The 16,386-nt window shown below is 41.8% G+C and overlaps 2 protein-coding genes across 2 annotated transcripts; both read right to left on the minus strand.

Moving 5' to 3' along the window:
• Positions 1 to 3,728: 3,728 nt before the first annotated feature.
• Positions 3,729 to 6,708, minus strand: LOC123997826 (pancreas/duodenum homeobox protein 1-like). Its single transcript, XM_046302408.1, has 2 exons — positions 6,283 to 6,708; positions 3,729 to 6,058 (listed from the first exon to the last, which is right to left on the minus strand). Exons 1-2 carry the CDS (start codon positions 6,647 to 6,649, stop codon positions 5,796 to 5,798), a joined length of 630 nt encoding a protein of 209 aa, XP_046158364.1. The 5' UTR covers positions 6,650 to 6,708; the 3' UTR covers positions 3,729 to 5,795.
• A 3,545-nt stretch (positions 6,709 to 10,253) lies between these two features.
• On the minus strand, positions 10,254 to 12,331 carry LOC123996325 (GS homeobox 2-like). Its single transcript, XM_046299683.1, has 2 exons — positions 11,905 to 12,331; positions 10,254 to 11,591 (listed from the first exon to the last, which is right to left on the minus strand). The coding sequence occupies exons 1-2, from the start codon at positions 12,275 to 12,277 to the stop codon at positions 11,251 to 11,253; spliced, it is 714 nt and encodes a 237-aa protein (XP_046155639.1). The 5' UTR covers positions 12,278 to 12,331; the 3' UTR covers positions 10,254 to 11,250.
• Between the last annotated feature and the right edge of the window lie 4,055 nt (positions 12,332 to 16,386).

The raw sequence follows: 16,386 nt of genomic DNA on the forward strand, positions 1-16,386 counted from the left end.
AAGCTCTCTATGGTCAGGCCGTGACACATGTAGGTAGGGGTAAAGTGATTATGCATAGATTTTAAAAAATAAAACTAAAATAAAAACAGCGAGTATGAGCAGCGTTAATAAAGTGGGGACAGGGGGGGTCAATGCAAATGTGGCCTTTATGGCTTGTGGGTAGAAGCTGTTAAGAAGCCTTTTGGACCTAGACCTGGAGCTCTGGTACTGCTTCCTGTGCAGTAGCAGAGAAAACCATCTATGACTAAGGTGGCTGGAGTCTTTGGCAATTTTTAGGGCTTTCCTCTGACTTCACCTGGTATAGAGATTCGGGATGGCAGGAAGCTTTGCCCCAGTGATGTACTGGGCCATACACACTACCCTCTGTAGCGCCTTGCGGTTAGATGCCCGAGCAGTTGCCATACCAAGCTGTGATGCAACCAGTCAGGATGCTCTCGATGGTGCAGCCATATAACTGTAGTCCATGATCATCTTCTTTGTCTTGATTACATTGAGGGAGAGGCTGTTGTTCTGGCACCACACTGCCAGGTCTCTGACCTCCCCCCTATAGGCTGTCTCATCATTGTCGGTGATCAGGCCTACCACCGTTGTGTCATCGACAAACTTAATGATGGTGTTGGAGTCGTGCTTGGCCACGCAGTCGTGGGTGAACAGGGAGAACAGGAGGGGACTAAGCACACATCATTGAGGGACCCCTGTGTTAAGGATCAGCTTGGCAGATGTGCTGTTGCCTGCCCTTACTACCTGGGGTCGGCCCATCAGGAAGTCTAGGATCCAGTTGCAGAGGGAGGTGTTTAGTTACAGGGTCCTTAGCTTAGTGATGAGCTTCGAGGGCACTATGGTGTTGAACACTGAGCTGTAATTAATTAACAGCATTCTCATGTAGGTTTTCCTTTTGTTCAGGTGGGAAAGGGCAGTGTGGAGTGCAATAGAGATTGTGTGATCTGTTGGGGCAAGCTTGACTGGATCTAGGGTTTCTGGGATAATGGTGTTGATGTGAGCCATGACCAGCCATCCAAAGACCTTCCTGGCTACAGACGTGAGGGCTACGGGTCAGTAGTCATTTAATAAGTAGGTTACTTTGGTATTCTTGGGCACAGGGACTATGGTGGTCTGCTTGAAACATGTTGGTATTACAGACTCGGTCAGGGACAGGTTAAACATGTCAGGGAATACACTTGCCAGTTGGTCAGCGCATGCTCAGAGTACACATCCTGGTAATCCATCTGGCCCTGCGGCCATGTCAATGTTTACCTGCTTAAAGGTCTTACTCACATCGACTATCTAGAGAGTGATCACATATTTGTCCAGAACAGCTGGTGCTCTTATTCATGCTTCAGTGTTGCTTGCCTCGAAGCGTGCATAGAAGTAATTTAGCTCATCTGAAAGGCTTGTCACTGGGCAGCTCGTGTCTGGGGATTCCTTTGTAGTCTGTAATAGTTTGCAAGCCATGACACATCTGACGAGTGTCAGAGCCGGTGTAGTAAGATTAAATCCTAGTCCTGTATTAATGCTTTGACTGTTTGATGGTTCGTCGAATAGCATAGCGGGATTTCTTATAAACGCTCCTTGAAAGCGACAGCTCTACCCTTAAGCTCAGTGCTGATGTTGCCTGTAATCCATGGCTTCTGTTTGGGGTTTGTACGTACAGTCACTGTGGGGACGACGTCATCGATGCACTTATTGATGAAGCCGGTGACTGACCAGATGAATCCTGGAACATTTTCCAGTCTGTGCTAGCAAAAATGTCTGGTAGCTTAGCATCTGCGTCATCTGACAACTTGCGTATTGAGCGAGTCACTGGTACTTCCTGCTTTAGTTTTTGCTTGTTGGTATCAAATTGTATGTGGAGAATGCTTGACAGAAATGGTAACAGAAATGATAGCGTAAATCCTCGACCACACCTACAGCGTCATTGCACAAAATGGTAAGTAGCATCATCTGGATATGTGTGCAACGAAAGTTCAATATTCACCTTCTGCTACCATTTCTGCCAATCCTTCTATGCATACAATTTGATGCATACATTCAATAGCAGCGTTCCATTGAAAATGTATGTACTTTTGGTGTACCAAAACGCAATGACGCTATCGATGTGATAGAGGCGTAAGACTCGGGTGCCGGCCTGTGTAGATGGAAACAGAAATATCTGAGCCTTTTGGGTAAAACACAGGAAATGAACCAACCTATAGAAATGCACCATGGTGAGACTTCTAAACAGCAGTTTAGGAGAGCTCTCCAATTTCAAAACAGACTGCATTACAGACATGCTGACCACATCGCTCGCGTCGCATGCCCGAGCGTTGCAAAATAAATGTACACATACATGTTATTCAATCATTGCACTCACACTGCTTACTCGTCTCAGCGAGCGTCTGCATGGCCAGGCGATAAAATAGAAATAGGTTCTATTTGTGACACTCAACGCGCTGCAAGTTTGGCCTCTCCCATCTCCTCATTGGTTTTTAAGAGCATATACCCACGTGGGTGATTGAAAGATGAACTGACGTCCACATTCCAGTCGGTTGTAGTAATGCACTGTGAAGTTGGTTGCCAACCACCATACAAAGTCCAAAGAAGTAAAAAAGAAGCCTGAGGAAGGAGGAGAGATGATGGGAAAGGAATTTGGTTTACCCGTTTTATCTGTGGATTAATTGTCAGAGTAGAGGACCTTGTGCATTTCAGGTAAATAACAGCCCAATGTTTATATCCCAGGACCATTTAGCTAGCAACAGCAAGCTAGCTAGCTAAATTGCCATAAATGTTAAATTATTTTCGACCTGTCCTCAAATTAATATAATTGGTTCAGAGTTTGTTTTGATATTTCAACCTGCGTGTCCTGATTGTGTCTGGTGTGAGGGTTCAAAATCAACATGCGCGTGATGGAGCACGCAGGCACACGGTTTGGTCAGCATGATAGGCTATTATACGAAGAAAAAAACATTGTTTTATACACAAAAGTATGTGAACACCCCTTCAAATGAGTGGATTCAGCTATTTCATCCACCCCCTTTGCTGACAGGTGTATAAAATCAAGCACACAACCATGCAATCTCAATAGATAAACATTGGTAGCAGAATGGCCTGTACTGAAGAGCTCAGTGACTTTCAATGTGGCACCCTATAGGATGCCACCATTCCAACAAGTCAGTTCGTCAAATTTCTGCCCTGCTAGAGCTGCCCCTGTCAACTGTAAGTGCTGTTATTGTGAAGTGGAAACATCTAGGAGCAACAAGTGGTAGGCCACACATTATTAACGCTACAGCATACAATGAAATTCTAGACAATACTTTGCTTCCAACTTTGTGGCACCAGTTTGGGGAAGGCTCTATTGTTTCAGCATGACAATGCCCCAGTGCACAAAGCGAAGTCCATACAGAAATGATTTGTTGAGATCTGTGTGGAAGAACTTGCCTGCCCTGCACGATGCCCTGACCTCAACCCCCTCAAACACCTTTGGGATGAATTGGAACGCCGACTACGAGCTAGACCTAATCGCCCAACATCAGTGCCTGACCTCACTAATGCTCTTGTGGCTGAATTGAAGCAAGTCCCCGTAGCAGTGTTCCAACATCTAGTGGAAAGCCTTCCCAGAAGAGTGAAGGCTGTTATAGCACCAAATGGGGGACCAACTCCATATTAATGCCCATGATTTTGTAATGAGATGTTCGATGAGTAGGTGTCCACATACTTTTGTTTTTTACGTAAGGTTTTACAGGGATGGGCAGCTCTGGTCAAGGTGGGGGCCACAAACAATCTGAACTCATCATGAGGTGCCGCAGTTGCTTGCGAGTCTGTCTACCCACATGTGCATATATCAATTTTATAACAAATTTCATACAATTCTACCAGTTTTTCCATGGGACTGAGAGGAAAATTTGCAGTTTTAAAGCTAATTTCCTGCAACTCACTCTATAAAACAAATTTTTGCCATAGGGTGGAGAGAAATGTTTACAGTTTTTAAAAGGATATCTGAGGGCCTTCAAAAGGAGGGCCGGGGTCCGCATGCAGCCGCACGCTGCCATTTGCCTATCCCTGCTCTACCCAGTGGTCAATGCATGGTATAGGGCTATCTGTCCCCTCTAGCCTGTCCAGCGTGCTGAAACGTGGTCTCCCAACTTGGCAAAAACTGATTGAATCGAAGTTGTTGTTGCCATGTCATTTCAACAACAGAAATCAATGTTACAACGTTGATTCAACGTGGGAAACTAATTGGATTTGCAAAACATCATCAACATAAGGGATTTTTTTTTTCATCCAACTTTTAATATAACTCCAATGACGTGAGGACATTTTTTATTTATTGATTTCATGTTGAATTGACCTTAGTTGACAACTCAAACAAATGTAAACCAAAACTAGACGTTGAAATTAAGTATATATTTGTTTCGCAGTGCGCAAAAGCTGCAGCCTATGCAAACACAAATGTCCTTATCTTAGTACTCTAACAACATGAAAATATATCGTGTAGACATCTTTCTTTGGCTGAAAAGTTTCGCCCAGATGACAGAGAACACAACCTGTAGAGATCTGAATAACTGATATTAATTTACAAGGAAACTTGGGCTTGTAGTTACAACCCCCAGTCTATTCTAAAAATATATACTTTAATGGACCTCAATACATCAACAAATGACTTGTTCATATTAGCCAACATTGATGTTTCACAAACAACACAGACTTTGCAAAAAGTACCATGTAGACTATTTATCCGAGGCCTATAGGTCTAACTTCACCTGGCTCAGTTGTGTTGATGTCTGTTGATGAGTGTTGCTGGGCGGGCGACCTGCATTTGCACGACCAGCGGAAATGACACAGTGACTTAATTGTTTGCTCAAACCTGGGGGGCAAAAGTCATTCTAGTTCTGGGTATTTGCCATCATCCCTTTTTCTTATTTTTACTTTCTCTGAGTTAGGTAACCAACTGAAAGAGAACATGTTGCCATATGCATTGTTCCTCATTTTCAATAGGTATTTTGTTATCTTTAAGTTTTGTAAACGTTGGCCTGCAATTGTAAAGCGAAATCATATCTTAACCACTCATAAATCATTTGTCCACAAATTACGGATCGTGACGCCCATAAGATAAACCCTTTGCAGGTGCCTTTTAGACTTATGAGACCAACCATTCTGCTGGCAAAATGTCTCTTGTGTTAGTTATAGCCTATCACACAGGCTATATGTGGAACAAGGAGGAACATTTTAAGCATGAATTAATCTGCATATTAAGTAGGCTAAAGGTAAGACATGTCTTAATCATATTATTGGCTAGTTCTAGCGTATTGGTATATTTTCAGTCATTCGACACGGCCATTCATTGATACATAGTCTGCGTGTAGGCCTCCAATTAATGAATGTATGCTCTGTTATCCTAACATGCGTTTAAAACGCAGAGAACAGGTAAATCATTTCCAGTGGGCTGTTAACAATGGCAACTATTGTGTATCTAAAATAAATTGGACAATACATTTTGAAGTAAATGGATACTCTTATCCATTTTAATTAAAATTCCAGATATTTTCAGTCATTTAAAATGGAGCAATTTTTAACAAAATGTTAGCTTATGCACATGACAAATAAATGAATTACTCGCAAATTTAGCAACATTATATACGCACAAGACAAAGAATTTAATAGCTCTCAAATTCAAATTGTAAAATGTCCCTCTAGCCACATCATAGGCCTAACGTAGGCTATAAAGTTTAAGCACATATAGGCCTATCATTTTATAGACAAGTGCAACAAATAATCTGGATGTCAAACCCAGGGTCATATGCTGCTATCCTAACGTTTTATCAATCCTTATTGGAAGACTCCGGTTCATGGTGGTCAGAGGGGCTTCGTTTTTTCGTTTCTTCTTTTTTCCACTTCATCCGCCGGTTCTGGAACCAGATTTTGATGTGTCTCTCTGTCAGTTTAAGTGTGGTGGCTAGTTCATATCTGCGGGGCCTGGATATATACTTGTTAAAGAGGAACTCCTTCTCCAGCTCCAATAACTGAGCCCGGCTATACGCGGTGCGGCTCCGCTTGTATTCGTCCCCGTTCTGGGAATAACCACCTTAAATTAAAAGATACATGCATATAAAAGGTGTGTCGTTGTTCAGTTAATCTATCTAGACTGTGTTTGCATTTTTAAGCTAATGCTTATAACCTTGTTTATTTCAGGTTAGGCCAAGTTTTGAGGCCTTGTGAAACCTTTTCTTCCATCTAATCACCTGTCAGACAAAATCGCGTCACAACTATGTATGTTATAAAATTGCACCTATAAAGTATTCTGCTCACCTGGGAGTGATTGGTATGAGTGAACTCTGGAGCTCCTCATCCAGGGGAATGGCACTTGTGCCGGGGACTCTACCTCCACCACTAGGCTGTCTCCTGGATGGTAGTCGTTCGGTACACGACCCTGACCTGTCAGGTATTCCTGTTCCTGGGTCCGTGTCTGAACAGGCCTCGAGTACTGACAGGGAGGTAGATCGTAGGGCAGTAAAGTTCCCTTGCTCCGGTGCTCGACAGAGGCACAAGGGGGCATGGGGATCCGTACCTGCTCGGTGTCACCGCTGTAGCGGCAGGAGGGCGGGTTATAGTCATACTCTTCCGGTGACTGCAGTTGGAAGCGCTCACCGTCATAGTAAATATCCGAGGTATCCATTATTGAGCAGATTTTCCCAGCGATAATTTTTACAGGATGTCCATGTACGTCCCTGCAATATATCCTTCAAGTGAGGCCACAACTTGGAGTGCACCTATGAGTGAATACCTATCCCTAGTCACGTGACGGACACAACTCATAACTGGCTATGGGCCAGATTGACCAAAGTTTGCACTGGTGCAAAGTTGAACCTGTTATTTCCAGAAGGGAATGAATCACAAACAAAAGAGAACATGAAACATACTTTATCCTCATCTTTAACCTGAAACATGAAAACGTTCGATCTTTTAACCTATTTCTTAGGTAACAGGTGCACACTTTGGAGCACTACAGTCGTTTAAGGTTACTTAAACCCACCATGTTCCATATTTACTGAATGAAATCATATTTATATTTACATAAATATTATTTCGACAAGGACAGATTCTTGGAGGCACACAACGTTTCTATTGTGTCAGGTGGAATTACACAGAAGCATATTCAAATGCTTGAGTTCAATATGACTTGTGGCATGGCATGTACTTCCGCCACCTTTCGTAATCAAATGGGTGTATAATTGATTTCCTTTGTAAATATGTAAAGCTGTCATTCTGGCTTAGCTGATAAAATAACACTGGCTGCTTTTATGGAACTACTTGAAACATATGTAAGTTGCGCAGTGATTAGTAATGCTGTTACACACACAAACACACACACACACAGACACTCAAACACACACTCAAACACACACACAGACACACAGACACACAGACACACAGACACACACACACACACACACACACACACACACACACACACACACACACACACACACACACACACACACACACACACACACACACACACACACACACACACACACACACACACACACACACACACACACACACACACACACACACACACACACACACACACACACACACACACACACACACACACACACACACACACACACACACACACACACACACACACACACACACACACACACACACACACACACACACACACACACACACACACACACACACACACACACACACACACACACACACACACACACACATACACACACACACACATGCACACACGTGCCATTATGACTGAATCGAATAATTGGCCTATAACATCTCTATACTGCGGTGGTATAGTTATTCATAAGTCACTTGGGCTAAGCCTACATTACTCTCCATAAAAAAAATGTGTTTAAGATATAATTATTATTTTGCATGGGTGTCCAATTTGGGGTTTGTGAAATGTATGTATATTTCAAAGATATATATCGTCATATTCAGTTCGTTGTCCTCTGTTTCGGAGAGCCATATTCATTAATTCAGCGACTAAATGCAGTTGATGATTTAAGAGGCACGCTCTAACCCAACAAAATAATGGATTTTAAAGTGGTTGACATTTTAGAAAAGGCCTATTCTGAAGAGCATGACAAAAGCTCATGGCACATATTGTGTGGTGACCGGGCTCCCACTAGATTAAGTCACCAAAGACGGCATTGATGGGGCACGTGTCCAGAATTCACAGTTTCATCATCATTTGAAACAAGCAACTCACTGGACACTCCTGGACCCCTGCCTTTACCAGGGCGGGATGATTCATCGCCACTCGAAGCACTTGGACTCAGAAGAGAGGGTTGTCACATTTATCGAGGGCCAAAATTGTACTTGCAGATTCATGACCAAAGCAGAGGTCTCCGCAGGCAAAGACAAAACTTTTTCTCTCCTTTTCTCATTGACACTTGAGTTTGCTCTTATATCTCCACACGAGACAGCAGCTGCACACTGGTGAAAAGCAGTCGTATTAATTGTCTTTTGTAATGCGTAATTGCCACATTTTCAATAGTAATTATATCGTCTTTGGAGTGCTGGTTTTGGTGGCTATTGTATTTGAACAGGCCTCATACAACATCCAAAGTAACAATGTCTCACTTTTACATTCCACAATATTTGGGGCTGAGTGACGGTTTAGACTTTAGACCTATGATTGCATTACTTTTCTATTAAGACATTTTATAAATCGACCATGCAAATTAAAAGTATGAAAGTCATGCCACACGAATTGGGGCAACTGCTTCATCCTATTGCTTTTCTTCTGATTTTAGCCAAAAACTCGACCTACACGCCTACTATGATAGTGTTTTTGAGAGTTGACTTTGTCTCTCCAGCTAGTCTCGCCATGGCCTGAAGGTATAATAAACATGAGCTTCAGGCTATTATAGCGGACTGACAGTTCGAGGTCAGGGCCCATCGGTCTGAAAAGGGGGAGACTTTCCCAAAACTGCAGCTAGCTTCATTGTCAATCGGTTTTAATGGGCCGGTGGTCTTTCACTTTCACACCTGCGAGGGGTAAAATCTAATTCGATTAATAGGAACTTCAATATATATTCATTAGGTGGCTTTCGCTCAATAATATATGATCACCAGCGGGATGTGAAAAGAGACCATTTATTCCCGGTCTGAATGGGCCTGCGTGGGACCAAAACTTCACCTGCTTCCCCTCTCAATTAGGAATGTATCCCAAACTCCGAATGAAACGAGTTAAATTAACCGTTAGCTAATTTCCTATCGCCCTTCTTACGCAGTCCTTCTATTTCAGCATGCCCCCTCAATTTACCATAAGTTGAAAGGTTCAACTAGTGCTTAATGAAACAGTGACTAAATCGTTCTCTCGCGCTCAGAGGAACCCTGTAGATGTCTCTTCAAAGGCCGCAGAGTCTGCAGCCGTCGGGGGTCCACTGCTAAATGCGAGTCCCAAGACAGGACAATCTAACCTGTCAAAGCCTTTGCCCAGTTCTATATATCCTTGTTCTGTGGTTTCGAAGGAATTGCAGCATAATCAGCCAACGTGGGACTGAAACTGCAATTAAACTCATTTTGGACAAGCAAAATCTCTTCAAAAGCGAACATAACATGGATGATCGAGGCTATTACCCCGGTTTAGCCCTGGGCTTAATCCGATAGGGCTTTGTGGGCAGGATACATTATGGGCCTAGTACTTCATATAGCCTCTAAATAAAGTACAGGTATCAATAATAACGCCATAATAATGAGGGTGTTAATAAAAAAGAACAATACTACTACTAATAATAATAATATCATCATCATTATAATAACTAATGTAGGCTACTTAAAACAAATGGAAATATAAAAAATGATTAGGCTCTATTTCATTTCAGAACACCATTTTCTTTATTTGAGTCTTTTATTCGAGTCTGAGTTTAAATATGGTCAGTATAGGTTAGGCTACATGTTCGTTTTTCTCTAATGCTATAATGTGTTATAACTTGAATAATTACAAAATTTTGGCTATTGTCAGGCTATACGAATATACTAACATGTAAATACTGTTTTTTAAATGCACCAGAGAATGGGAGTGTGTGTGTGTGTGTGTGTGTGTGTGTGTGTGTGTGTGTGTGTGTGTGTGTGTGTGTGTGTGTGTGTGTGTGTGTGTGTGTGTGTGTGTGTGTGTGTGTGTGTGTGTGTGTGTGTGTGTGTGTGTGTGTGTGTGTGTGTGTGTGTGTGTGTGTGTGAGAGTCAGAGAGTTGTTAAGTATAGACAACATCAACTTAACTCTTTAATTAAGTGCCAGTATAGTTCATTAACAGGTAATGCACTCCTTGATGACATATTTTATCAACCTGTTACCTAATCAGAGAGGGACTCAATATAACATTTAACATGGTTAACCCGAGCAGTGCACTGCCAAAACCAGCTCTAAGAACAGACAGAAAATGTCAAGATTTATAAAACTATCAATCTATTCTTGATCATCTTAAAAAGAGTACAGTACATACATTTGGCTGTAAATGACGGTGAACGTGGTTGTAAATCTAATACTGTTTATGTTAGTGTCTCTGATCACCTGCATATGATGACATTAATGTGTCCCTTGAAATGGTCTCATGAGAAAAGTCGTGCAATTATTATATTAAATTGACTATTTACTAAAAATACAGACTCAACGTTGATTTCTTGACAATTATATCATTCAAACACAAAAGCTCAAACAATAGCCTTTAAGGGCCGAATCAAAGATGCACCTGCCAACCGGTCAAAAAACATAGCACATCCATTTTTGTCTGAGATACAACTCACCAAAGTTTTATTAAAATAAATACAAATATACATATTATTTACATAATAGTCTACTAAGTACATACAAATTCACGTGGATAAATCAGATGTGAAACAGAGTAGATCAACGGCTGTCATAGCCACATCGGATAAATATGATATTTATCTAATCACATGGAAGAGGGAAGATACCAAGCATTGTATGACAACTACTGAGGATGTACATCTTTGACGTTGGTTGAACCCTGAATGATTTAACATTACATTTATGTTTCTAAATGTTTTAACAAATAAAACATGTATTCACAATTTGTTCATATTGGACAGTTAACATAAAACGAATGACAAAATACACGATTTAACCAGAGAGAAACAAAGATATTCCCAATAGTTCTTCTCAGACTGGAAGTAGCATATCATGGCCATGAGGTCGTCTGGTATTGCTGAATCCGTGTTGAACAAGGGTAGACTATGCCAGTAGTGTAATGGAAGTATGTATAGTGCGAGATGGCCTCAGATTGGGGAGATCTCTTTCTCCTCTGACGCTGATGCAGGGGATAAGGATTCCTCGTCCTCAGACCTCGGGTAGTCCGTGTGACCACTTGCGCACTTGCAACCGCTGTGCGCGCTCCTCTGTGTGCCCTTGCCCTCCTTCTTGTGTTTCACCCTCCGGTTCTGGAACCAGATTTTCACCTGCTTCTCCGAGAGGTTCAGATACGTCGCAATTTCGATTCTTCTGAGCCGGGATAGATACATGTTGGAGGAGAACTCTCTCTCCAGTTCCAATAGTTGCGTGCTGGTGAAAGCCGTACGCATCCTTTTGCCATTCTGGATGTGATTGCTCTCAGAGGCGGCTGATGGAGACAGCACAACGATTTAGCCACATCATTGTTCTATTCACAGTTCTAACAGAGCACTACATACTTTATGCAATAAATGGCATTGGTTGTACTGTGTGTAATTGCGCGTAATTGGATAGACTAATACGAAATAACAAACATTATAATGTTTGTTATTTCGTATTTGTTATTTCGTACTAGTCTATCCAATTACGCATAATATATGTGGTGCAATTAAGATATGTTGCTCTAATTTCAAAGGTTGAATTGACAGGTTGTTACATTGCGTTGAATTGCAGATATGCAGATATGCACAACATATTCTTACCTATGGAGAGACAGTGGTACCTCCTGGGGTCAGTGACGCTGTACGTAGGCGTGCAGACAGGTGCGTGTCCCAGCGCCGGAGACTGTTGGTGGTGTGATATCCTCTGACAATATTGGGGCTCTGCTCCAGGGAACTGACTCTTCAGCATCGAAATGCCGCCGCGGGGAGAGTGGAGATGGGACGTGACGCAAACCGGGCAGACGCAGAAAGTGCCAGTCTTCCTGGATGGGCACACCGGAGCGTTGACCGTCATCATGGTGGGCGAATGCATGCTGATGGGGATGAAAAAGTCTTGTCCGGGATGCTCGTTTAGAGGTGCGGGTCGCACGGTGTCCTTAATAATCAAAGAGTCGACATAAAAGGATCTAGACATGGCTGCAGAACGATAAGCGGTCAGTCAGTAGTGGTGCTTGCACAAGATGTTGACTGTTTCTCATCTGAAGCCCTCAAGATCTCGGAAGGTCCTTATGTTTGATGGTTAAACAAAAGGGACCCCGGAGAGGGCTGGCCCTAGCGTCACCCACGTGCGCAGCCGGCTCCAAGGGCTTCAGTATACTGCAAGTGGCTCAAACCACGTGATTTCTCAGAGAACTTCCAATCAAAAACTCCACATTCGCTCGTTTTACCCCCAATATAGTGAAAAGTCGTGTTAATAACAAGTCACTCAACAAAAACATAATATGAGTAGTTAAATAGCATCATCAGCTGCCTGAGACAATAGTGTCCACATCTCAAGCAATATGTTGTTTCTGTGTCGTAATGTAATTTGATGAAGAAAATTCCATATTTTATCTAAACAACAATCCGATTTTAAATTAATTTAAATGGTTTCATTGATTAAGGAATAGCAACAGAACAAACAGCCTAAATTCGTCTGGCGATGGAGTCTCCAAGGTGTCAAAGTGTTCGATAGGGATTCTGGCCCATGTTGACTCCAATGCTTCCCACAGTTGTGTCAAGTTGGCTGGATGTCCTTTGGGTGGTGGACCATTGTTAATACACATGGAAAACTGTTAAGAGTGAAAAACTCAGCAGCATTGCCGTTCTTGACACAAACCAGTGCGCCTACCATACTTCCATAAAAGACACTTAAACCTTTTGTCTTGCCCATTCATCTTCTGAATGTCACACGTACACAATCCATGTCTCAATTGTCTCAAGGCTTAAAAATCTTTATTTAACCGGTCTACTCTCCTTCATCTACATTGATTGAAATGGATTTAACAAGTGACACCAATAAGGGATCATATAGCTTTCACCTGGATTCACCTGGTCAGTCTGTGTCGTGGAAAGAGCAGGTGTCCCTAATGTTTTGTACAGTCAGTGTATATGGTCAATTCAGACGTAACATTCATGTGTCCCAAAAATTGTCTGTACACCTGTACATGATCGATTCAAATGTGAACTTTGACCGATAGGCTACATATATTCATATAACAGTAGGCCTCTATAGCTAAAATTGATCACAAACATCTGCAATAGCCTATTGGAGTTGAAAAGCCCCATGCCCCATACCAACCTCTAATAGCATATCAATTCATCTCCAGCCTCTGAATATACTGTAGCTCTCAGCAAACTCACATACAAAACACATGCATTATCTACAATGTGAGCAGTTGCCTTGGGTAGCCTATGGGTGATGATTCCTGTACTGTTTGTTATCAGGCTTCATCGCCCATAACACTGTTGGCCTAAACAATGAGCTCTCTATTAGCAGGGATTCAAACCAGCGTAATGCCTCCAGTTGGTTATTCGTTTTTGTTTTAAATCCCAATTAATTAGAAAACTATGCTTAGATAATTACTTTATAATTGACATAATTGTATGGCCCAAGCATTGTATATTGTGATAATGAGAGTCAATCTACTTTTCTGTGTGAGAGTTTATTTGTGGAAATAAGATTTGAATTGTAAATCTCGTGACTACCTGGACTAAATATAATTGCAGTATAATCATACCCTAGATGCGTCCCTTTGGTAAAGATTTCAGGTCCAGCAATTAAAGAATTATAAATGCCTCTGTCTGGGTTGTGACTATTTGATAGCGATTAGAATTAAATTAGAAAGTGTTCATTACGGTGGGTTTGTGCCGGGTAAACAGGCAGCTATTTCAGAAATGCATTAATCCCTTATCTTGTGACAATAATTAGCGAGTTTGATCTCCAGGCGGGTCACCAGTGGGTTTTACCTTCTACTTTCATCTGCGGACTAACGTCTCGAACCTCCAGACAGAGCGCGTGGAAGCGAGCGGCGTGCGCGGTTTCCGAATTTTAATTGTGCAAACATTACAAGTGTAAACATCCATTCAGTCTCTTGAGCAAAGGACAAGTATGCATACAAGAGTTCAGTTTAAGGATTGCAATATTGAGGTAAAACTGGACTATAAACCGCACTATGTTGTCTATACATTTTCCAATGAAACTAGGCCCATATATCCAAGATCATACAATTATATTTTTGTGGAGTTTACAACTGTTTGCTCTACGTGTAAATTAGCCGTATAAGGGAGGGGAACATGGTCAATTCGTTGTCTGTTTTTTTCTGCTTACTTTGGGGAAGCAACCGGTGGGTGACCAGTGCTCATACGATTTTAATTGGCATCTTTAAACGAATTAGAATATGACTTAATACAGGTATACATTACAGAAAACAAACACGTCTGTCACGCAGACTGTAATTGCTATAATAAAGTGAACACATGTGTATGACATGAGAAGCGCAATGGGTTGTTATGGTACGGAGAACAGTGAACAGTTTCCAGAGAGAGAGAGAGAGAGAGAGAGAGAGAGAGAGAGAGAGAGAGAGAGAGAGAGAGAGAGGAGTGTGTGAGAGAGAGAGTGTGTGTGTGTGTGATAGAGAGAGATGAGATGACATCATGTCATTAGTACTGGGGAGATGACTTCACAAAGTTGTAGTCAGACAGAGAGAATGTGATGCCATCAGCCTGCAGTGAAGAGGACAAACCAGGCGGAATGATGTGTGGCGCGCGCCCTCATCACACTATCCTAGCTCCAATATTATTTTTCCATAATTCTGCACGATAAAATTTCATTGTCTATTAAGTAATCCCACAAATGAGATCCTTTATGAGGCTATAATGAGCTCTAATTGCCACGACCAGTCGAGCCACGTGGAAGGGTTTAGCAGGCATTAAGCCGTCGGGTACAGAGCACAGGCTGTTACCTAGCTATTACTTTCATAATTCAAGAAGAAAATTAGTCCATTTAAGGTAAAAATCCTTTGATTCTTTTTATTCTGCTTGGGGTGACAGGACTACAGCTTTGTCCGCTTCAGTTAAAAAGCGGCTGCAGCAAATGGGACCGTTACCAAATTACCCCCTTAAAAACGAAACGTCTGAGTTTGAAAGAATGTCAGAAATCCATAAAGCTCAGAGGGCCCCACTGCAATGAGTTCCCTCTCCCATGTTGTGTGCAAACGATATAATCATTCAGCAGTTACTCCATTCAGCCCTATTCAAGTCATGTTGATGTGGCAATTAATCATGTGTCCATTAATTATAATGAAGATCAAATTAGTAATAAATCACACTTTAGGAATTAATGCACACTGCTTAGTCCTCCACATATTAGCTGTTGATATTTTCCTTGTTAGTGGGAAGATAAACCAGGCCTTTGCTTGTTTGTGATCAACAAACGGTTAGGCTGTTAGTTATTAGGGATACCATAAGAACCATATGCCACGGGTTTCTATTCTGACAATAACGTCCTTATCTTATGGTGGGGGGGGGGGGCACTGCTTTGAGTTTCTCAGAAACAAAAACACACAAACGTGTTAATGTGCTTTGCTGAGGCAGCCCCCTCTCATTCACAGTCCATATTATACCGTGAAGAAGTCCATTAATGTTTTGTTGAACAAGCGTCATTAACTTGTTGTATCAACGCCTTTTTACAAAAGTTGCATTGTTGCACAGGGCCGGCTTGCGGCCCATCTTGGCCAATACAGTGGGTGATTTCCTCCTTTATTAGTAACCAGGCAACTGATCCTGAATACCAAAACTGAATAGAAACACTCGGGTTCTCAATATAGTTTTCAATGGTGATGGAAAAATGAACAATGATCCTGCAGACAACATAATGCCACGCAGTGACTTTTCATTTACAATTATCTCGTTCATGTGAATAGCAGCTGCAGTGGCTACTCTCCATCTCATGGGTTTCAGTGAAAAGAGAGAGTGCGAGAAAGAGCTGAAGTTGAATAGGATTCTGCAGGAGTCATGGTCCCACTCAGTGTGGAATCTAATTTATATCTCAATTCATAATTTGATCTTTATACAAAAATGAGCTTGAAATAAAAAACGTTTTCTTTAAGTGCATCAAACCATCCATCAGTTCATGCTATGAGAGAGAATTTGGGATATTTCTGTGCACAGAACATCAGATAAACGGTAAATGTGGAACTAAACCACGAATAACAATTTTACATCTGCATTGCTCGCTGTTTGGTGTTTTAGGCTGTGTTTCTG

This window comes from Oncorhynchus gorbuscha, linkage group LG15, assembly GCF_021184085.1.
Source record: "Oncorhynchus gorbuscha isolate QuinsamMale2020 ecotype Even-year linkage group LG15, OgorEven_v1.0, whole genome shotgun sequence".
Lineage (NCBI taxonomy): Eukaryota > Metazoa > Chordata > Actinopteri > Salmoniformes > Salmonidae > Oncorhynchus > Oncorhynchus gorbuscha.